At 36.4% G+C, this 24,424-nt stretch overlaps 1 protein-coding gene across 10 annotated transcripts in view; it reads right to left on the minus strand.

Moving 5' to 3' along the window:
- Positions 1 to 24,424, minus strand: part of EYA3 (EYA transcriptional coactivator and phosphatase 3) — a 122,722-nt gene that overhangs the window by 55,058 nt on the left and 43,240 nt on the right. For 5 of the 10 annotated variants that reach the window (XM_036827381.1, XM_036827417.1, XM_036827408.1 and 2 more), the window contains 2 exons: positions 9,705 to 9,805; positions 2,149 to 2,192 (listed from right to left, as the gene is read on the minus strand). In XM_036827381.1, the coding sequence (XP_036683276.1) occupies positions 2,149 to 2,192; positions 9,705 to 9,737 (77 nt within the window). In that variant the 5' untranslated portion in view covers positions 9,738 to 9,805. Of the gene's footprint in view, positions 1 to 2,148; positions 2,193 to 9,704; positions 9,806 to 13,233; positions 13,257 to 23,893; positions 23,941 to 24,424 lie in introns of those variants that run through there. The other 5 variants (XM_036827351.1, XM_036827372.1, XM_036827398.1 and 2 more) reach the window with 3 other exon arrangements.

Here is a 24,424-nt window from a genome sequence, read left to right on the forward strand (position 1 = left end):
TAGAAGCTACCTTTTAGGGTTGTTATAGAAATTAATGAGTTAATACATGAAAAGTACTTAGAACAGAGACTAGAACAGAGTAAGTACAATATAACCGTAGCTAGTATTATTACAATACAACTTCTCCCCAGCCCAGGTATTCTTCCCACATTCATGTTCCCTAGCAAGAAATCTGCTTTGCTGTTCTACACTCCAGGGAGACATGGAGGACCCTGTCCCAGACACTACACATATCTGGAAAGAGTAGTTTTAAAAAGAAAAAATTTTTTAAAAGAAACGTTATTTATAAAAAAAAATACACAGCACCAAAATTCTTAAAGCTCTCCTTATCTTTTCTGAATGGACCTCTAATATTCAAGCATAATATCAATAAAGTTTTTTTTTTCTGGGTATATTCTCAAGGTTCAAACAATTTTCCCTAAGATGTAATTAATTTTTAAAGGTAAATCCCCAGATGAAGTTTATTTTAATCTATTTACTCAACTGTCTGTATTTCTGGAATAGCGCTTAATATACTAACCAAGATATTACTATGGGAATTGAGGGTAAGGGTAAGAAATCATACTGAATAGTTACATCATTGTTTCCCAAACTGGCTTATTTCTTACAATTACCTGAATGGTAAAAATACAGACTTTTGAGCCCCATCTTATGCCTAATTAAATAGGATTCCAAGGAGAAAGGTATAAACCCAGACAAGAACTTCACATTTCTGACTACAATGACTGGTCTTCTATGTGTACCTGAATAAGTCTGGGGTTCACTGTTATACCCACTGTTGAAAGACTATTTCTAGATCCTGTATCTTAGAAGGTATATTTGTATGGTCTGGCATACAATGGACCAGTTCCTAAAATCCTATGGTCCTGTAATCTTATAGCAAAATCCCCTACTTATTCAACTTAGTATCTAAAGATTAAATAGAAACAACAGCACCAAGACAGTGAATTAACTCCAGCACTTTGTTAAATATTTAAAGTTATTATATCTAGAAAAATTATTACTGTCTCAAAGTATAATTATTTTCAGTTATATAAGCATAAATTTTACTTAACAATGTGTGTATGATATTAAATAAAATGCTCCAAAATAAAATTTCCCTCCTCCAAAAAAGAGCAAAAACACCCAAACTCCAAAAGTAAGCACCACAAATATTTCATTCTCATTCAATAGAACTCTTGTCAACAATTAACACAACCAACTAAAGAATGCATAAACAAAGTGTGGAATACAGTGAAGTATTATTCAGCCTTAAAAAGGAAGGAAATTCTCACACATGCTACAACATGGATAAACCATGAAGACATTACGCTAAATGAAATAAGCAAGTCACAGAAAGACAAATAACTCATGATTGCACTAATAAGAGGTAGAGTACTCAAAATCACAGAGACAAAAAGCAGAATGATGGTTGCCAGGAGCTGGGAAAAGGGGAAAATGGAGAGTTATTGAAGTCTTTTTTGGGGGAAGGGTCAATGCTTGATAATGAAAATATGACAGATCATTTAATTGGAAGTGTATAACACACAGGGCTAGTGTGACAATAGAATAAATAAGCTGGAATGATAGTGTGTGTGGTGGTATAAGAGTAGGATTCTTAAAATTAAGATGTTAGAGGTGATGCAGTTACCGGTTCATATGGTTGGTAGACAAACAACAGAAGGTAAGAACTGTGGACAACTTAAAATCATGGTGTTGTGGAAGCCAGAACATGACATGCAAAGATGCTGCCTCTTTTCTACAAGGGGAGCCGAGCTAATGACTGAGGTGTCCCATATCCATTTGGTAATTAATGATTAACCCCTTGGATTTTCCTTATTTCTGTCTTCCCTATTATGTATACTGTACATCTGACTCAAGAATATTCACCATTGTGTCTCTTCCACATATCACAGGATCTGAGAGATACCATGAGATTGGTATATATTGTTGAATAAATAATGAATAAATGAAAAAAATCAGCACCTATGTGTTTCAAGGACAAACTTTTAGAGGAAAATTTTCACCTTAAACCAAATAATTTCAAAACGTAAAGATTGATGCTAAAAACCAAAAACAGGGTAGTCAACCCAAATCACGCCCATATACTAATCAGCATGTAAAAACAATTATAAGTAGGTCATTAAAAAGAAATTCAACTCTGTATACCTTAAAGTTTGCTCTCCTGATTCCTGCATCTTGGCTTTTTTCACCTGTAAAAAAATTATACAAAAGCATCAATGTCTTGATCTGTTTTTAAAATCATCTAGCGGGCTTCCCTGGTGGCGCAGTGGTTGAGAATCTGCCTGCTAATGCAGGGGACACGGGTTCGAGCCCTAGTCTGGGAAGATCCCACATGCCCGCGGAGCAGCTGGGCCCGTGAGCCACAATTACTGAGCCTGCGCGTCTGGAGCCTGTGCTCCGCAACAAGAGAGGCCACGATAGTGAGAGGCCGGCGCACCGCGATGAAGAGTGGCCCCCACTTGCCGCAACTAGAGGAAGCCCTCGCACAGAAACAAAGACCCAACACAGCCATAAATAAAAAAAAAAAAAAAAAAAAATATTAAAAAAAAAAAAAAATAAATAAATAAATAAAATCATCTAGCTACTCAAGTGGCAGCCTAATATTAACTAATAAATTACAGGGTAACTGTTTCCTTTCGTTTCCCTTAGATTTATTTTATTAATCCCTATTATATTTTAGAGTTAGAGATGTACTTGTTTTTCACATGAGGCTCTTTTTTTAAATGAAAAAAGTGTTTGTCAGATTCAAGGTAAAATAAAAGGTTTACCAGGATTTTTACTCAACACAGAATGTTTACCAGGATAAGGTATCCAAACTTGGATACAAACTGGTTAGTTTAAAATTTTACCAGACACACAGTTTTATTCTCACACAGTAAGTATGGCAATCTCACTATCATCTAATCATTTATTTAACAGAAATATCTTTATATTCAAATTACTTACATGCCAAAAATAAAAATAAATTCTAATCAGGTTACCAGTAATCTAAAAAATATTCTTCACACTATTCTGTTTTTTCCCCATATTTTCACCTTCTCTAATTCCTTCTAAGGTAAAAGCATTTTCATTGAAACAGTTTAAGAATCCATAAATGAAAGATCAATGGTTAACACTACTAAGTTTTCCCTGTTTTTTTATATGACAAAGAATCTGATTTTAGAGTTTTCTGATTAGAATTACTAGTTATAGTAGAAGTATGCTTAGTGTGCTTAGCCATACAAATTATGAAAACTTAAAGTATTTCAAGCTGACAAAGAGTACTGCCAACCACTACAAAGAGTAAGAACTCACAGAGGCAGAAACTTTGCTAAACAATTTTAAATAAACATATCCGGTGGGAATATAGCTATTTAATATGATTAAATTTAACAATTCAGACAAGGTAAATAATAAATACAAGTTAAATACAAGGCCCATACAATTTCTAATGGACAGCCACTCCTCATGAGAAAACATGACAAAATAAATAAAACCAAATACTCTTGGTTATTTGCTTATGGCATATCAACTCATTATATAATGCTGCCTTAATTTTCATAGGTACCAATAAAGATAAGGAAAAAAGAGGCATTAAAAAAGAACCCTCTAGGGACTTCCCTGGTGGCACAGTGGTTAAGAATCTGCCTGCCAATGCAGGGGACATGGGTTTGAGCTCTGGTCCGGGAAGATCCCACATGCTGCAGAGCAACTAAGCCTGCGAGCCGCCACTACTGAGCCCGCGAGCCACAACTACTGAGGTCTGTGCACCACAACTACCGAAGCCCACGTGCCTAGAGCCCGTGCTCCACAACAAGAGAAGCCACCACAACAAGAAGCCTGCGCACCGCAATGAAGAGTAGCCCCGGCTCTCTGCAACTAGAGGAAGCCTGAGCACACCAACGAAGACCCAACACAGCTAAAAATAAATAAATAAAATAATTTTTTTTAAAACCCTCTAAATTTAGAAACAAAATTACAGAAGCATATGAAGAAAAAAGAAAAAAACAAAAAACAAAGAACTTTGAGGTAGATAAACCCTTACTAAGCATGATATTAAATTCAAAAGCCATAAAGGAGAAAATAGATTGATTTTACAAAAATTCAAAACTTCTGTATGATAAAAGATACCAAAACCAACCAGGAGGTCAAGGAATTCCAGGATGGTATACATACTGTGACAAGAGAATTTAATTGTATTACAAATGTATGACATAACCTCACTGAAAGGCATAGGAGAAAAATGCGTTGATGGAATAACGCTGGAAAACACGTTTTGACTGGAAACTGCAAGGCTAAAGATAAGAAAAATTCAATTTTCTAGCTTATCTACTGCCATAATTTCACAAATGACAAAATACAGGCTCTTGCTATAATATAAATGTGCTGTCCCTCCCACCTGAAGATGACAGTATTTACATAAGGTCAGATAATAACGTAATTTTCCAATAGTGGTGATGAATCTACGCTTAGCTCACCCAAAGACCCTCTTTGCGATCAAAGAAATGAATTTAAAACATTCTATGGTCTCCTAACAGTAATCCATATAAAAAAAAAAAATTAAAAAAAAAAAAGAGACCTCCTTTTCCCTTTCCACCATGTGAGGTCACAGCAAAAAGATGGCAGTCTATGAACCAGGTAGCAGGTCCTTACCATACACCAAATCTGCTGGCGCCTTGATTTTGGACTTCCCAGCCCCCAGAACTGTGAGAAATCAATTTCTATTGTTTATGAACCACCAATTCTATAGCATTTTGTTACAGTAGCCAGAATAGACTAAGACACAGATTGATGGCATTTTCCAGACCCCCTTACTGTCAGGTTGGAGCTATCTACGTAAGCCACTTCTACAACTACCCCTTAAAAACATCTCATGTGATTCTTCAATCCTCTCTTCCATTTCTTTGGCCATGGAGGTTACAGTTGAAGATAATAGCATCACAAGATGAAAGAAGCCTTCATGGAAGACTGGCCCAGGAAAGCTGTCAATCCACATGAGACTAATGTGAGAGAAAAATACACTGCAGATTCATTCTCCAACGTTAAATGCCTATAGTGAGAATTCTAGTTCATATTCATGCTATCATTCATTCAACTGACTGTTCTCTACCAAGCCCTCCTGAAAGGGAATATAACGATAAACAAAATACAGTCCGTGACCTCAAGGAAGTTACAGTCTGGTTGAAAAGAAACAGATAATTTCTAAAACAGTAAAACAGGGACTTCCCTGGTGGCACAGTGGTTAAGAATCCGCCTATCAATGCAGGGGACACGGGTTCGAGCCCTGGTCCAGGAAGATCCCACATGCTGTGGAGCAACTAAGCCCGTGAGCCACAACTACTGAGCCCGCGTGCCGCAACTACTGAAGCCCGTGCGCCTAGAGCCCGTGCTCCACAAGAGCAGCCACCGCACGCAAGGAAGAGCAGCCCCTGCTCGCCACAACTAGAGAAAGCCCACACGCAGCAACGAAGACCAAACGCAGCCAAAAATAAATAAAATTTTTAAAAAGTAATAAATAAAACAGTGAAATAATGATTCTGATAGAAGTTCAAGGTTCTATGGAACACAAAGAAGGAGCACCAAAGCCAGTCTTTTTACTGGGGGGAGTCTAGAGAATTAGAACTCATTTGAAATAACAGGTACCTGCTTATAAATGTGGAAATAAAATATTTTAAATTGATATGGTATCCTTTATAGTTTGAAGATTACTCTCCTTTATCGATAAGACAAAAAGAAATTAGGGGTTGAGTGTAGTCGTTCTCTCTTTGCCACTTATTCCATCCTTTTATTCTCCAAGCCAAAACCACAAATTTTAGGGTCCTTTTCATTGCTCTCAATCAAGAATATTTCCCAAGCTTCACTGCTTTTCCATGTTTTAGCCTAGAGTACACTGTGGTTGTAATCATGTACCACCTCTTTTGTCTACAGTATTACTAATTTCTTTTTAATATTTAAATACAAAAGGCACATATGCTCATATTTTTAGAAACCCAAACCATACAGATATGTATAAAATAAAATACAAAAGACCTTATTCTGCCCCCAAACCTCCATGATTTCAGTATTAAGTTTCGTGTATATTCTTCTAAAAATTTTTCCTATGTATATATGTCCTTTTAAAACTTGAGCTCAAAGAGCACCCTGATAGCTATAAAGGAGTTTTTTAAGTGCTTCCAGTTTGCCAGGAACAGTGTTAATTTATACCTCCTATCCTAAAACCGAGTTTGGTTAGTGCCCCCTTTCACTCTACAAAAGAGTTCTAGTTTGGACAATAATATAAGCCGCTTCAGAGTAGCTGAGAAAGATGAAGACTAGGGTAAAAAGATGGAGTGATTTCAAAGTAAGTGATGAGCATAGAGAGAACCATTTCTGACTGCAGAGGACTGAGGACTGACTGGCAACAGGGGAAAGTGAAAGAGAACCTGAGGCTAGGATTTATGTTGTACTGTGAACAATGACTGGAACAATCTCGAGATAGAGCTAGCAAGCAGTACAGAAACAAGAAAGGGATAACTCAATAAGGAAGAGACAATGTGATTAAAATAACTCCAATAGTAATGCTCATCAGCAGCATCTCTCTTTATACACAAGTAAACAGCAGGGTTAAAAATCTTGGCTTTATTCAAGATACGGAAACAACCTAAATGTCCATCGACAGATGAACGGATAAAGAAGGTATGGGGTGTGGGTGGGTGTGTGTTTGTGTGTGTGTGTATAATGGAATACTACTCACCCATAAAAAAAGAATGAAATAATGCCATGTGCAGCAACATGGATGGACGCAGAGATACCACACTAAGTGAAGTAAGTTGGAAAAGAAAGACAAATGCCATATGATGTCACTTATATGTGGAATCTAAAACACGATGCAACTGAACTTATCTATGAAACAGAAACAGACTCAGACATAGAGAACAGACTTGTGGCTGCCAATGGGGAGGGGAGTTGGGGAGGGATGGATTGGGAGTCTGGGATCAGCAGATGCAAACTATTATATATACGTATAACTGAATCACTTTGCTGTATACCAGAAACTAACATAACGTTGTATATACCTCAATAAAATAATTTTTTTTTTAAATCATGGCTTTATCATCATCAACTTGGGACAGGACCATTCTTTCCACTCAAGTTTTAGATTTCTACTACAGCCTGTGAAAATTAGCTTTACTCAACATCTGACATTTACTCTTCTTATTCTAATTATTTTTAACAGTTAATAAATGCTCTATGTTTTCTTAGATTCTACATTTGTCTGTTCGGCACCCACTAATCACAGGGCCAAACTAAGAGCCAAAGTTGCTTACATCGCCCCTGCAATCTAGAGCCTATATTCTGAACCATACTCTGAACTATATTCCCCTGCTGTAAATCAACCCAGCGCCAGATACCTAGTGATAGCTTCTATACCCCAAAACCCTCTGGAATTATTCAAACTAGCCAATCCTAAATAAACAATTACCCTATGTTACATTGCTTCACACCTTGCCTGTGGAAACCTCAATTCAGACTGTAGCCTATGCATTCTCTTAGAATTCCCCTATGCATCTCTGCCTCCTGAATGACACTGGTGCTTACCCCCGTGACCCTGTATGGTCTGCTACGTCTCTCATCTCTAAGAGAACTGTAACATGAAACTTTTTTAAAAAATAAATTTATTTTTTTATTTGGCTGCGTTGCATCTTCGTTGTTGCGCACGGGCTTTCTCTAGTTGCGGAAAGCAGGGGCTACTCTTCGTTGCAGTGCGCGGGCTTCTTATTGTGGTGGCTTCTCTTGTAGCGGAGCACAGGCTCTAGGCTCCCAGGTTTCAGGAGTTGTAGCACACAGACTCAGTAGTTGTGGCACACGGGCTTAGTTGCTCCGTGGCACGTGGGAGCTTCCCGGACCAGGGCTCGAACCCGTGTCCCCTGCATTGGCAGGCGGATTCTTAACCACTGTGCCACCAGGGAAGTCCAAACTTTTTTTTTCTTCTTCTTTTTTTTCAATGACACTGACCTCTTCATGTAGTCACTCAATCACCTTTATAAATTAAGACCCAGGTACAAATCAATTTAAAAAAAAAAAAAAAAGATGCCCCATGACAATCACCATTTATAGTCAGCAGAAAATTTGTGGGTTTAAAAAAAAAATTTTTTTTTTAGTATTTAAAAAAAATTTTTTTTTAAAATTTTTTGGCCACATCACATGGCTTGTGGGATCTCCGTTCCCAACCAGGGATTGAACCCAGGCCCCTGGCAGTGGAAGCACAGAGTCCTAACCACTGGACCACCAGGGAATTCCCAGAAAATTTGTTTTTAAAGCACTTTAATTTCTTACCTCTCTCTGAAGTAACAATCAGATTTTGCACATCATATTATAGATACTGAACAGAACAGCAAGCAAATGAAGCAGAGAGGAAAAAATGACTCACCAGCAGGTCAGCTTCACAATTCTCATTACCTTAAATAGGTAAGGAGTGACTAACAACAATACTCATTTCAACAGTATGTCAACACTTACATAAGTCTTTTGAAACTATGACTAGACCTTTGTCTTACTATATTAAAAACTCAATGACAGAATCTTCTTTGGTACATTTAGCGTCTCTAATTCAGCTATTTGTTCTTATAGTGTATATCTTAGATACACCGCTGAGGATGATTTTTAACCCTACCATTTCCCTGATTATTAATGTTCCACCAGGGATATGGGATGACATTTTAAATGTTTCAAAAGGTCCTTTTACCAACTGCTTCTGTCTTCCTAGTTTTATACTTAAGTGAGGGGCTAAAAGACTAATAGCAAAAGAATCACCAGTATGCACGCCTCAACATAAAGTGAAATATTAAAAATATATCACTGATGTAAAGGATGCATCTAGAACATGAAAAACATACCCTATTATCTGCTTTCAAAATTCAAAGTTTTTTAGGTTGGATTTTCATAGGGAGGTAAACATGTACCACTCTATATTCTCTCAATATAAAATGCAAGAGGCTCATTCAGGAGAGCAAATTGAATAGCAAACTGAATCAGTATTTATCTAATTTCAGAAAAAGAAGGTCAAGCCAAAAGGAAAAGATTCTTTAACACAAAAGTATCTTAGGAGAATGATTACTATTACCTTCCTTTTCTAAATGTTAAGGGTCAAAAAACACTTAGGAAAAAACAAAAACAAAAAAGAAGCCATGGCAAGGCAATAAATCTGTATCACTTGGGGACATTTAAAATGATTTTATTTATTTATTTATGTTAAATATTTAAAAGAAATTAAGAATTCAACCTATTCTCGAGGGTCTTATCTATTTTTAAGAATTAGCTAGTGGTCAAATTATACTTTCTTCAACTACTACTACTACTTTAAAAAAAATTAAGTCAGGGAAATTTAGGTAATGATAAAACTAGATTTTCTGGCAGAAATGGTATATACTGTTTGGTAAATAGATGTCCTCTTTTATTTTCTAAAAACTGTTAAGAGTAGCCCTTGTTTTTTTTAAATGACATTTCTAAAGACAATATTTATTTTGTAATGCTGAATTTTTCTAAGCAAGTCGTTGGCATTAAGTTAGCAAAACATGAATTTAGGAACACAGAACATTGTTTTCTTAGAAGGAAAGTATTAAGGAGTCCTTTCCTTAATTTTATTTCTGATTTAGAATCTGTAGTACAACTGAATACTATCTAAAATCTCTTAAGATTAGCTTTTCTACAATCAACTTTAAATTGTTAAAGGAAATACTTACTGGTTGCTCTGGTAAATCTTGCTCTTCTTCCATGAGGACCAATATTTCTTTATTACGCTTATGTGACTGGACTTCAAGTGTCTCTCAGCAGTCTTCACAGTCTGTTTAAAAAAGAGGGGGGATTCAAAGCTTTATGTACTCTTAAAGCATTATCATTGAGGCCATCAGAGAATAATTTTTAAAATATTTTGCTACCTCAGTCTTTCTACGTGAGCTCCAATCTCAAAATCTCAAATCTGCACGTGGCTTTTCAAAATGGACATGCTGCACCAAGTCAGGATAGGTTTACACAATGACTTTTATAATTCCTTGCAAAAGCCAACACGTGGAGCCACTTCTGCTGTACTTAAAACATGGTTGCTATAGTGCCCAATGCATTAAACACTTTATAACAGCCATGTGCAATTAACTAAAACACAACTTTTTTTAGAATTAGGGTTACATTAAAAAATGATAAAAACTAGCTTAGCCAGTCAAGAAGTTATGATAACATCTAACCTGCTTTAATGGGGAACATTTACATAACTGTTAACACACACAATCACTTTAAATAGGGCAAATTGGAATATCAAATAAAAACTTTCGCAACCAACTATCTGTATATATGTAATCAGCTTAAAGGAAAACTCAACTCTTCCGGATCTATTTTAATAATGCAAATAAATAAGTAAAGTGAAACACTGAATTTTAGAATTAAGGAAAATAATCATGTAGAGCTAGGACCCAATTTATCCTGAAATAACGAGCTCCACTACATGTATTGCCTAGTCAATTATTTAAGCAAAATCTTTACCTTCTCAGACCCTGCTCTTCCTGTCCTGGTTTTCAAACTAAAAAAGAAAAACAGGACTCTAAGCCCCACATTTACTGGTAAGAACACCTTATTGTGCCCTGCTGCCCAGTGAGACAGAAAGATGTTAGAAAACTAAATAATTATAAAAACTATAAACTCCATTCCTATTTAACAAAAATGAAAGTAGCACTTCTCCAAAACAGATGTGATTGTTTATACCTTTAATTAAGGTCACACCTGTTTTCACTTATTTCACCAACCACTGTAACCAACTTAACAGACAAAGCTAAAGCAAGTATACAATCTTATTGCAGAAGTAATGAATAAAAAGGGAAATGAAAAACTTCACTTGTACCAATTTACCACCACTCCACTAATACTGCTCTATTCTGGTGTAATACAACACACTTTATTTTAGAGTCACACTCTAGAATGGGAAAAGGAGAGAAAACACGTGTAAGGGACACAATCAGACGCAAAACTGTCCAACTCTGACACAGCTTTCCTCCCTGCCCTGATCTAGAATGTCAAAAGAAAAAAAAGTTTAAAGGTCAGAAGAACTTGATGCTCAATGCACTCACGTGTAACTCATACACAGAGCCTCAAAAGCTAAGTTTTCATACTACATGACGTAGATAACTAGTGCTGCAGAATTACAGCAGGCAATAACTAAAGCTCACAGGAGCTATCTTCCCTGCATTTGTTTTGCTCTACTCAGAAGAGCACAACCAATGTGACGTGAAACTGATTCACAATTGTGAAAGATGAACTGTTTTTATGTTTTACCAGCTTATGTCTGTTTTACTTTTAAGATGAAATGTCTTGTCTTTATGGGATTTTAACAGTGTCAATGTACATAATGTATTTAATACATATATGATTTCATCCCCAAAATAAGAGCAAACTAGGGTCAAATCATTAGAGAAATGTAATGCCTTTAATACCTCATTTGTTAAATTTTTGTGTGACCAGATCTCATCTAAACAAAAAGTGATAATATCCCATGTTTTACTCAACTGAAAGCCATAACTGTAATGACTGAAATCTCTAATTAGTAGATTCTCAGTGAAGGAGAAGGAAGGGATATTCTTTCTCATGGAGGAAGGGTTATAAATCTACCCCTAAAGAAGAGGAAGGTAAGAAAAATTGTGTTAAAAAAAAAAAGAAAAAAAAGGTACTCAATAACATGTCCTTTAATTTAATTTTTGTTTTAAACACAGAAATGAATTTATTTTAAAAATATGAACAATGTTAAAGGAGAACAAGATTTTTTTATAGATCAAAAGGGGTCATGGGTTTTAAAAGGTACGAAACATTACTCTTAATAGTGGGGAAATAAATTCTCAAGCCATATAAAACAAAATGTTAAAATCTTGAATTTTGTTTTTTAGGAATATGGTAATATTACAGTGATTTTATAACAGAAAGGGAACAGCTTTCTATTTTTCTTGAGATAAATTCTATAAGTTGAAAGGAAACCTTCTTTAAGGGAAAAGATTGGAAGACATTCCTTTCTACCTCTCCTATTTCTTCTTTGAAAATAAGCACCTTTTGTTGCTTCCATCTTAAAAATCACCTTTATCTTCTTCATTTTTCAATTTAGGGAAATAAAAGGGTCATAGATAATTACTACATTTGGAAAAAAAAAACCTTAAAAAAAATCAAGTAATTAATCAATGACCACCAATAATTCTGATAATTTTAAAACAAAAAAAGCAACCTACAAAGGATGCACATGATTTATTACAGAATTTCTGGGATTCTACTGGCAACATGTGATATATGTGAAGTTTGTAAACATACATTGTGGTACACTTGTATATAAAATATATTAATAATGACTATAAATTAAGTAATTCCATCACAACATGCATCTAAAATACTACTTTCCATCAATATAGTATTCTTCCTTCCTTCCAATATCTTGTAATGTCAAACACCTGAAATATACTAGATAAAAGAACGCAAGTATTTATCATGCTTCTAGCATTTACCAATGTGATAATAAAACTTTTAATATTAAGATCTTACACCATTTTCTACAAGTGGCACATGCTTACAATTGAAAGTCACATTTACTAACCACCAGATGAAAGTGTTGTATAACACAGACAAGGTGCTCCAGTACTGGATAATAAAAAAAAGTACAGAATTACCATACAAACCTTAGTTTTCTCACTTCCGTGTACTGGTTCTAGAGTTTGTGTATTTTGGTATTTTCTTACCTTTAATATAACCTGACACTGAGATTGGCTCAAGATGGTGGAATAGAAGGACATGCACGTACTCCCTCTTGCGAGAGCACCACAATCACAACTAACTGCTGAACAATCATCAACAGGAAGACACTGGAACTCACCAGAAAAGATACCCCACATCCAAAGATAAAGGAGAAGCCGTAATGAGACCTCAGGAGGGGCGCAATCACAATAAAATCAAATCCCATAACTGCTGGGTGGGTGACTCACAGACTGGAGGACACTTATACCACAGAAGTCCACCCACTGGAGTGAAGGTTCTGAGCCCCACGTCAGGCTTCCCAACCTGGGGGTCTGGCACCAGGAGGAGGAATTCCCACAGAATCAGACTTTGAAGGCTAGCGGGATCTCATTGCAAAATTTCGACAGGACTGGGAGAAACAGAGACTCCATTCTTGGAGGGCACACACAAAGTAGTGTGTGCATCAGGACCCAGGGGAAGGAGCAGTGACCCCATAGGAGACTGAACCAGACCTACCTGCTAGTGTTGTAGGGTCTCCTGCAGAGGCGGGGGGTGGCTGTGGCTCACCGCGGGGACAAGGAAACTGGCAGCAGAAGTTCTGGGAAGTACTCCTTGGTGTGAGCCCTCCCGAGTCTGCCATTAGCCCCAGCAAAGGGCCTACAGGCTCCAGTGCTGGGTCGGCTCAGGCCAAACAACCAACAGGGAGGGAACTCAGCCCAACCCAACAGCAAACAAGCAGATTAAAGTTTTACTGAGCTCTGCCCACCAGAGCAACACCCAGCTCTGCCCATCACCAGTCTCTCACATCAGGAAACTTGCAAAAGCCTCTTAGATAGCCTCATCCACCAGAGAGCAGACAGCAGAAGCAAGAAGAACTACAATCCTGCAGCCTGTGGAACGAAAACTACACTCACAGAAAGATAGACAAGATGAAAAGGCAGAGGACCATGTACCAGATGAAGGAACAAGATAAAACCCCAGAAAAACAACTAAATGAAGTGGAGATAGGCAACCTTACAGAAAAAGAATTCAGAATAATGATAGTGAAGATGATCCAGGACCTCGGGAAAAGAATGGAGGCAAAGATCGAGAAGACACAAGAAATGTTTAACAAAGACCTAGAAGAATTAAAGAACAAACAAACAGAGATGAACAATACAATAATTGAAATGAAAAATACACTAGAAGGAATCAATAGCAGAATAATTGAGGCAGAAGAACGGATAAGTGACCTGATAGACAGAATGGTGGAATTCACTGCTGTGGAACAGAATGAAGAAAAAAGAATGAAAAGAAATGAAGACAGCCTAAGAGACCCCTGGGACAACATTAAATGCAACAACATTTGCATTATAGGGGTCCCAGAAGAAGAGAGGGAGAAAGGACCCGAGAAAATATTTGAAGAGATTATAGTCAAAAACTTCCCTAACATGGGAAAGGAAATAGCCACCCAAGTCCAGGAAGCACCGAGAGTCCCACGCAGGATAAACCCAAGGAGAAACACGCCGAGACACATAGTAATCAAATTGGCAAAAATTAAAGACAAAGAAAAATTATTGAAAGCAATAAGGGAAAAATGACAAATAACATGCAAGGGAACTCCCATAAGGTTAACAGCTGATTTCTCAGAGGAAACTCTACAAGCCAGAAGGGAGTGGCATGACATATTAAAGTGATGAAAGGGAAGAACCTACAACCAAGATTACTCTACCCAGCAAGGAGCTCATTCAGATTCGACGGAGAAATCAAAAGCTTTACAGACAAGCAAAAGCTAAGAGAATTCAGCACCACCAAACCAGCTCTACAACAAATGCTAAAGGAACTTCTCTAAGTGGGAAACACAAGAGAAGAAAAGGACCTACAAAAAACAAACCCAAAACAATTAAGAAAATGGTACTAGGAACATACATATCAATAATTTCCTTAAATGTGAATGGATTAAATGCTCCAACCAAAAGACACAGGCTTGCTGAATGGATACAAAAACAAGACCCATATATACGCTGTCCACAAGAGACCCATTTCAGACCTAGGGACACATATAGACCGAAAGTGAGGGGATGGAAAAAGATATTCCATGCAAATGTAAATCAAAAGAAAGCTGGAGTAGCAATACTCAAATCACATAAAATAGACTTTAAAATAAAGAATGTTACAAGAGACAAGGAAGGACACTACATAATGATCAAGGGATCAATCCAGGAAGAAGATATAACAATTATAAATATATATGTACCCAACATCAGAGCACCTCAATACATAAGGCAACTGCTAACAGCTATAAAAGAGGAAATCGACAGTAACACAATAATAGTGGGGAACGTTAACATCTCACTTACACCAATGGACAGATCATCCAAAATGAAAATAAATAAGGAAACAGAAGCTTTAAATGACACAATAGACCAGATAGATTTAATTGACATTTATAGGACATTCCATCCAAAAACAGCAGATTACACTTTCTTCTCAAGTGCGCACGGAATATCCTCCAGGATAGATCACATCTTGGGTCACAAATCAAGCCACAGTAAATTTAAGAAAATTGAAATCATATCAAGAATCTTGTCTGACCATAACACTGTGAGATTAGATATCAATTACAGGGAAAAAAAGGTAAAAAACACAAACACATGGAGGCTAAACGATACATTATTAAATAACCAAGAGATCACTGAAGAAATCAAAGAGGAAATTAAAAAATATCTAGAGACAAATGACAATGAAAACACGATGATCCAAAACCAATGGGATGCAGCAAAAGCAGTTCTAAGAGGGAAGTTTATAGCAATACAATCCTTCCTCAAGAAACAACAAACATCTCAAATAAACAATTTAACCTTACACCTAATGGAACTAGAGAAAGAAGAACAAACAAAACCCAAAGTTAGCAGAAGGAAAGAAATCATAAAGATCAGAGCAGAAATAAATGAAATAGAAACAAAGAAAACAATAGCAAAAATCAATAAAACTAAAAGCTGGTTCTTTGAGAAGATACACAAAATTGATAAACCATTAGCCAGACTCATCAAGAAAAAGAGGGAGAGGACTCAAATCAATAAAATTAGAAATGAAAAAGGAGAAGTTACAACAGACACCGCAGAAATACAAAGCATCCTAAGAGACTACTACAAGCAACTCTATGCCAATACAATGGACAACCTGGAAGAAATGCACAAATTCTTAGAAAGGTATAACCTTCCAAGACTGAACCAGGAAGTAATAGAAAATATGAACAGACTAATCACAAGTAATGAAATTGAAACTGTGATTAAAAATCTTCCAACAAGCAAATGTCCAGGACCAGAGGGCTTCACAGATGAATACTATCAAACATTTAGAGATGAGCTAGCACCGAACTTTCTCAAACTCTTCCAAAAAACTGCAGAGGAAGGAACACTCCCAAACTCATTCTGTGAGGCCAATACATCATCCTGATACCAAAACCAGACAAAGATACTATAAAAAAAGAAAATTACAGACCAATATCACTGATGAATATAGATGCAAAAATCCTCAACAAAATAGTAGCAAACAGTCCAAGAACACAATAAAAGGATCATACACCATGATCAAGTGGGATTTATCCCAGGGATGCAAGGATCCTTCAATATACGCAAATCAATCAATGTGATACACCATATTAACAAATTAAGGAATAAAAACCATATGATCATCTCAACAGATGCAGAAAAAGCTTTTGACAAAATTCAACACGCATTTATGATAGAAACTCTCCAAAAAGTGGGCATAGAGGGAACCTACCTCAACATAATAAAGGCCATATACAACAAACCCGCAGCAAACATCATTCCCAATGGTGAAAAACTGAAAGCATTTCCTCTAAGATCAGGAACAAGACAAGGATGTCCACTCTCGCTACTATTATTCAACATAGCTTTGGAAGTCCTAGCCATGGCCCTCAGAGAAGAAAAAGAAATAAAAGGAATAGAAATTGGAAAAGAAGTAGTAAAACTGTCACTGTTTGCAGATGACATGATACTATACATAAAGAATCCTAAAGATGCCACCAGAAAACTACTAGAGCTCGTCAATGAATTTGGTAAAGTAGCAGGATATAAAATCAATGCACAGAAATCTCTTGCATTCCTATACACTAACAATGAAAGATCAGAAAGAGAAATCAAGGTAACAATCCCATTCACCACTGCAACAAAAAGAATAAAATACCTAAGAATAAACCTACCTAAGGAGGTAAAAGACCTGTACTCAGAAAACTGTAAGACACTGATGAAAGAAATCAAGGATGACAGAAACAAGATGGAGAGATATACCGTGTTCTTGGATTGGAAGAATCAATATTGTGAAAATGACTGTATTACCCAAAGCAATCTACAGATTCAATGCAATCCCTATCAAACTACCAATGGCATTTTTTACAGAACTAGAACAAAAAGATCTTAAAATTTGTATGGAGACACAAAAGACCCCAAATAGCGAAAGCAATCTTGAGGGGAAAAAATGGAGCTGGAGGAATCAGACTCCCTGAATTCAGAGTACACTACAAATCTACAGTAATCAAGACAATATGGTACTGGCACAAAAACAGAAATATAGATCAATGGAACAGGATAGAAAGCCCAGAGATAAACCCACACACCTATGGTCAACTAATCTATGACAAAGGAGGCAAGGATATACAATGGAGAAAAGACAGTCTCTTCAATAAGTGGTGCTGGGAAAACCACTGGGACAACTACATGTAAAAGAATGAAATTAGAACACTCCCTAACACCATACACAAAAATAAACTCAAAATGGATTCAAGACCTAAATGTAAGACCGGACACTATAAAACTCTTAGAGGAAAACATAGGAAGAACACTCTTTGACATAAATCACAGCAAGATCTTTTTTGATCCACCTCCTAGAGTAACGGAAATAAAAACAAAAATAAACAAATGGGACCTAATGAAATTTAAAAGCTTTTGCACAGCAACAGAAACTATAAACAGGATGAAAAGACAACCCTCAGAATGGGAGAAAATATTTGCAAATGAATCAACGGACAAAGGATTAATCTCCAAAATATATAAACAGCTCCTGCAGCTCAATATTAAAAAAACAAACAACCCAATCCAAAAATGGGCAAAGACCTAAACAGACATTTCTCCAAAGAAGACATACAGATGGCCAAGAGGCACATGAAAAGCTGCTCAACATCACTAATTATTAGAGAAATACAAATCAAAACTACAATGAGGTATCACCTCACACCAGTCAGAATGGCCATCATCAAAAAATCTACAAACAGTAAATGCTGGAGAGGGTGTGGAGAAAAGGGAACCCTCTTGCACTCTTGGTGGGAATGTAAATTGATACAGCCACTATGGAGAACAGTATGGAGGTTCCTTAAAAAACTAAAAATAGAATTACCATATGACCCAGCAATCCCACTACTGGGCATATACCCAGAGAAAACCATAATTCAAAAAGAGTTATGCACCACAATGTTCATTGCAGCACTATTTACAATAGCCAGGACATGGAAGCAACCTAAGTGTCCATCGACAGATGAATAGATAAAGAAGATGTGGTACACATATACAATGGAACATTACTCAGACATAAAAAGGAACGAAATTGGGTCATTTGTAAAGACGTGGATGGATCTAGAGACTGTCATACAGAGTGAAGTAAGTCAGAAAGAGAAAAACAAATATCATATCTTAACGCATATATGTAGAATCTAGAAAAATTGTACAGATGAACCGGTTTGCAAGGCAGAAATACAGACACAGATGTAGAGAACAAACATATGGACACCAAGGGGGAAAGCGGGGTGGGGTGAGGGGGGCAGTGGTGGTGGGATGAATTAGGAGATTGGGATTGACATATGTACACTAATATGTATACAATAGGTAACTAATAAGAAGAACCTGCTGTATAAAATAAAATAAAATTCAAAAATATATATATATAACCCGACATTATTCTACATTCAATGAGCTTCATCTTTTGAAATATCCAATAATATAATGGCTTGACATCGAAGTGGAAAGTGGATACTTAATGTAGTGTAAATGAATATAATTTTAACTTAGTCAAGCAGCCAATGAAATAACATAACATACTCTGAGTTAACTTTTTTGTTTTAAGCACCTTCAAGGCATTTGGATAGTAATGTTTTTTCATAATTTTCTAGTTTCAATTCTTACTGTTGGCTTCTAAATACAGCTGTTTTACCACCTTTTTTGGAGAGAGTTTATCAGTATCCACATGCCTTCACGGGCAGAAATCTGGGAAAACCTGTAACTGAGAACAGAAATAGTATTTCCTAAGACTTCACATTTCCCTACCTGCAAATACTAACAATGAAAAAATAGGAATTTTGATTTGTTTGAAAAGGTCACATAATTTTAAACATTGTAATTGTACACGCTCATAAAGCAGGAATCTTTTGTAATATGACAGTCATAATTTTTATTTTTAATACTTAAAAATTAGAAGGGAAATAACTAGCAACAAATATTTTATTTCAAAATTCTCATTAGATTCCTACCTCAAAATTTCTGTTTTGTACCAACTTCAACATACTATTTACCCTGTAATTATAAATGGCCACAAGCAAGAACTTAGATTACTTCAATATGTTATTATAGCTCTTAAGTATAGGAAGGGGAAATACATATATACTGTGTATATACATATTTATATTTTAAAACACAGAATAAAGGTCAAATTGTTTTCAGTGAAAACAAAGTATTCATCACTCTTAATTAGAACATCACGAGAAGTGTCAAAATAGAGCAGAACAGTCTCATTATAGGTCCTAGAAGGGGAATTTGCATATGGCAAAGTGTGCACAGAGATATTCAGGGGTTAACTGAATATCTTTTATACAGCTGTAAGTAGAAAACAGGTAACTCATAAATTTGACCATTGACTACACTATATTTTAGAAGTCTGTTTACTATCCCTTCCAAAGCCTTATATATATTTTTAGAGCACACCACAGAAAAGGCTACAGAAGTTTCCCTGGGGAAAATGAACAGCATGTTTCCCAAAATTAAATATATCTCAACAATAGTTATAAACAAAAGTAGCCTGAAGAAGGTATCAAAAAAGTGGTATATCATCACTTATGATTTTTATTAATATGTGGATTCCTTTAGGATATAAAAGAAGTAGGCAATTAGCAAATGTTTACCATGGTGTCCTCAAATATAATTATATGTATGCCTTGAAGAATAAAAACAAAGAGCAAAATACCCTCTTCTAGGTGGCTTGAAGAAAACTACTTCAAGTATTATTATTCAACAATAACTGATCTCTTCTAAAGAGGATCTATTAATTAATTCAGAAACAAGTGTCCTAACACCCAAAGTACCAAACATAAAGCCTAAAGATATCTCTTCAAAATAAATTCTATTTTATAAAGTAGGAGGCCTCATAAAGCATAATCGGAAAAGATGTCAGGAAAATGGTTTCAAAAACATAAGAAAACATTTCTATGGTCTCTTGCAGAACAGTACTTAGCAGTCTCAGTGGGGATGATACTAAATACGAATTTGGGCTTCACAATCTATAGAACACTTACAGTAGGTTTCAAACAAGAAGTAAACAAAGGTTTATTCCAATGCCTACAAATTTCTTACTGAAAATAAGGCAAAAATAATAATGAACATCTTGGAGGAGAATAACAGAGGCAATTAAGGAAGATCTGCCCTACACCAGTCTTTAAAATCAATTACAGTGGGGAGGATAAGAGACCTATCATTTACTGAGCATATAAAATGCACCAAGTATTTTTACATTCGTTGCCTTACTTAATTTTATCTCCACAACCATTTTAAAACACAACTGGTACCATCCTCATACTATGGACAGGGCAAATGGGATTCAGAGATTTAGACAATCTGCCTGAGAATAATAGCAATCATGTTTTCAGACTAAAGTAGAAATATATCAAATAAAGACAACAGAGGAGAGTGCTGATGGCTGTGCAACATTGTGACTGTACTTAATGCTACTGAATGGTATACCAAAAAATGGTTAAAACTGTTAATTCTGTTATGTATACTTACCACAAAAAAAAAAAAACAAACTACAAAAAGACCCCTGAGACTAGAAAGACCAAAATAATGACCCAATCCAAAAAGTGTTCATAAGTAGAGAAAATCATTATTTAAAAAAATATTGTCAGGGGAATTCCCTGGTGGCGCAGTGGTTAAGAATCCGCCTGCCAATGCAGGGGACACGGGTTGGATCCCTGGTCCGGGAAGGTCCCACATGCCGCGAAGCAACTAAACCCATGTGCCACAACTACTGAGCCCATGCGCCACAACTACTGAAGCCTGCAAGCCCTAGAGCCCACACGCCACAACTACTAAAGCCCGTGCGCCTAGAGCCTGTGCCCTGCAACAAAAGAAACCACTGCAATGAGAAGCCCACGCACTGCAACAAAGAGTAGCCTCCACTCGCCGCAACTAGAGAAAGCTCGCGCACAGCAATGAAGACCCAACGCAGCCAAAAATAAATAAAATTTTAAAAAAGTTGTCAGAAAAACTGAATATCAATGTGGAGAAAAACATATCCACACCATACACTATGAGTAATTCTAAATATATGAAAAACCAATAAGCTTTCAAATGATTTTGGAGAAAACAGAAGAGCATATTTATTGCATCTGTGGGAAAGAGATAAAATTTTGGGCAATGAAGGAAAGCACAAGCAACAAATTGACAGATCTGGTTATGTAAAACATACTTTCATGCAGTGAAAAAATAACAAATCCAAGATTAAAAGGATATAACAAATGGAAGCAATGCCTGAAATAATTATGACAGATAAAGCTTAATGTCTACAATATAAACCCAACCAGGGCTTCCTTGGTGGTGCAGTGGTTAAGAATCTGTCTGCCAATGCAGGGGACACAGGTTCGAGCCCTGGTCCAGGAAGATCCCACATGCCGCGGAGCAACTAAGCCCATGAGGCACAACTACTGAGCCCGTGTGCTGCAACTACCGAAGCCCATGAGCCTAGAGCCCGTGCTCCGCAACAAGAGAAGCCACTGCAATGAAAAGCCCACACACCACAATGAAGGGTAGCCCCCGCTCGCCGCAACTAGAGAAAACCTGCGTGCAACAACGAAGACCCAACACAGCCAAAAATAAATGAATAAAATAAAAATAAATTTTAAAAATAAAAAATAAAAGAAATAAACCCAACCAGTTCAACATTTACTGCTCATCTGTTACGCGGCAAATGATGACTAACATGCACATCCATCAAAGGATACAAACAGTTTAAGTAATAACCAAGATCAAATCAGCACTCTGGAAAAAAGATTCTCACTACTAACTGAATAAATTTTAATATTTTTAAGATACCACTTCACACTTATTAAATTACCAAAAATAAATCTAAACAATAAAACCTAAAGTTATGCAGGCCATAAGAAGAAAAGAAATATTCAGGCACTGCTGTAAAATTGTATGTATCTTCAGACTGTTCTCTGGTTAGAGTATAAAAGAGGTCATAAAATTGCCCATGGCCTGAATAATTTTTCTTGGATTTTCCCCTCAAAATTAAATAGAGGGGTAAAAAGCTAACTCTATTTTAAAAATTGAGTAAGTTTCTTGTTCACAGTAATGAAAAATTAGAAACAACGAACATGTGGAGAATGATTTATCTAAGCTGTAATTCTACATTCTATATTAAATGAAACTGCAACCTATTTCAACACCAGCTCATTTAAAAGATGAAAAAAAAGTAAGACTTTACATTAATTATAGAATAATAATAATACCTTAAATAGTTTAATAAAAATCAAAAGCAGGGCTTCCCTGTTGGTGCAGCGGTTAAGAATCCGCCTGCCAATGCAGGGGACACGGGTTCGAGCCCTGGTCCAGGAAGATCCCACATACCGCGGAGCAACCAGGCCCGTGCACCACAACTACTGAGCCTGAGCTGTAGAGCCCACGAGCCACAACTACTGAACCCGCATGCCTAGAGCCCGTGCTCCGCAACAAGAGAAGCCACCACAATGAGAAGCCCACACACCACAACAGAGTAGGCCCCGCTCGCCACAAATAGAGAAAGCCCAGGCGCAGCAATGAAGACCCAACGCAGCCAAAAATATAGATAGATAGATAGATAGATAGATAGATAGATAGATAGATAGATAGATAGATAGATAGATAGACAGACAGATAGATAGAATTGAGCACACGACCCTCCCTTTTAAAATTACATTCCTAATATTAACTTAAGCTATTTATTCCTTTTCTTTCATTAAATCTCTAACTATTCTGTTACATCAGTTTCACCTCATGGTCATACTCTTAAAAGTTTTAAAATGTTTTAAATTTATAAACTCAAAACTTCTTTTTCACTGTTGTTAACTGGTACTTTAAGGACTATCTAAAAATCCTAAAAAGATTCTTTTTTTAAGCTACTTTTTAATTTCTTGTACAATCTAGCAAAAATAACAATTTGATTTCTCTTTATAGCCATAAGTCTTTAATTTACAAGACACAAACTTCGATCTATTGTTAATGAAACAGGTAATTTTAATTATACGGGATATAAAAATAAATTATTTTACCATTTCTAGTCAGAGATGAGTATCATGGTTTTGGAAAAACAAAAGATCTCCTAACCTACCAAAACCTCAAAGTTAGTGAAAGAGCTCCCTGCCTCATTATTACTTAATAATTAAGAATTCTTCAAAAACTACTTCTCTGACCCCTACTGTGTTCCGTAAATCTGGCAGTTAACAATTCTGTCAAAACTACTAATTTTCCTTTGGTCCTAAGATTCCTGTGGAATCTTGATCGTAAATTCCACAATGGCAGAGACCACCTTCTTTTTAGTATCTGAGAGCACATAGCAGGCAATCAATAAATATTTGTTCACCAAGTACAATTTCTAGGCTCTTGATTCCTCTAAATATCTACTTAAAACCAGTTCATTAAGAACCTTCAATATATTTAGAGGCACAAAAAATTCAAATCTTCACTTTTCTCATTTCTCACCAGGAATGCCTAAGTCTTTAATTCTTTACAAGGTTTATTAACTGATTTGAAGAACATCATTTTGAAGTCTGTGTTAAGTGAAAAGTTCCCTTCAAATAAAAGAAAGGACTGATATGCTTTAAATCAAATCTTAATATCACATACATAACAAGGGATCACAACACACCACTACTTACTTAGAGGTGAGGAGTTAGGAGACCTTAAGCTTCTGTCCCTTAATAGGCTGAGAAAGGAAGGAGGGAAGGAAGGAAGGAAAAGAGAGAGGGAGGGAGGCAGGGTGGGGAGAGAGAGAGATCAAGTATGAAATCACCTTCCCCAAACACAAATATACACAGCTATCATGAAACATTTCTGGCCAAAGATGGGTCCACATCTTAATCCCCAGAACCCATAAATGTTACCTTATTTGGAATAAAGAGTCTTTGCAGATGTATTTAAGGATTCTGAGATGAGGAGATTATCCCGGATTATCTGGGTAGGCCATAAATGCCATCTTAAGAGAAAGGCAGAGAGAAATTTAACACTCACACACATACACTGAGGAGAAGGCAATATAAATATGGAGGCAGAGACTGGAGTGATATGGCCAAAGAATGCCAGCAGCCACTAGGAGCTGGAATAGGCAAGGAACTGATTCTACCCCGAGAGCCTATGGAGGGAGTGCAACCCTGCCAACACCATGATTTCAGACCTCCGGCCTCCAGAAC

The sequence above is a fragment of the Balaenoptera musculus genome, chromosome 1 (assembly GCF_009873245.2).
Source record: "Balaenoptera musculus isolate JJ_BM4_2016_0621 chromosome 1, mBalMus1.pri.v3, whole genome shotgun sequence".
In the NCBI taxonomy this organism is placed as follows: domain Eukaryota; kingdom Metazoa; phylum Chordata; class Mammalia; order Artiodactyla; family Balaenopteridae; genus Balaenoptera; species Balaenoptera musculus.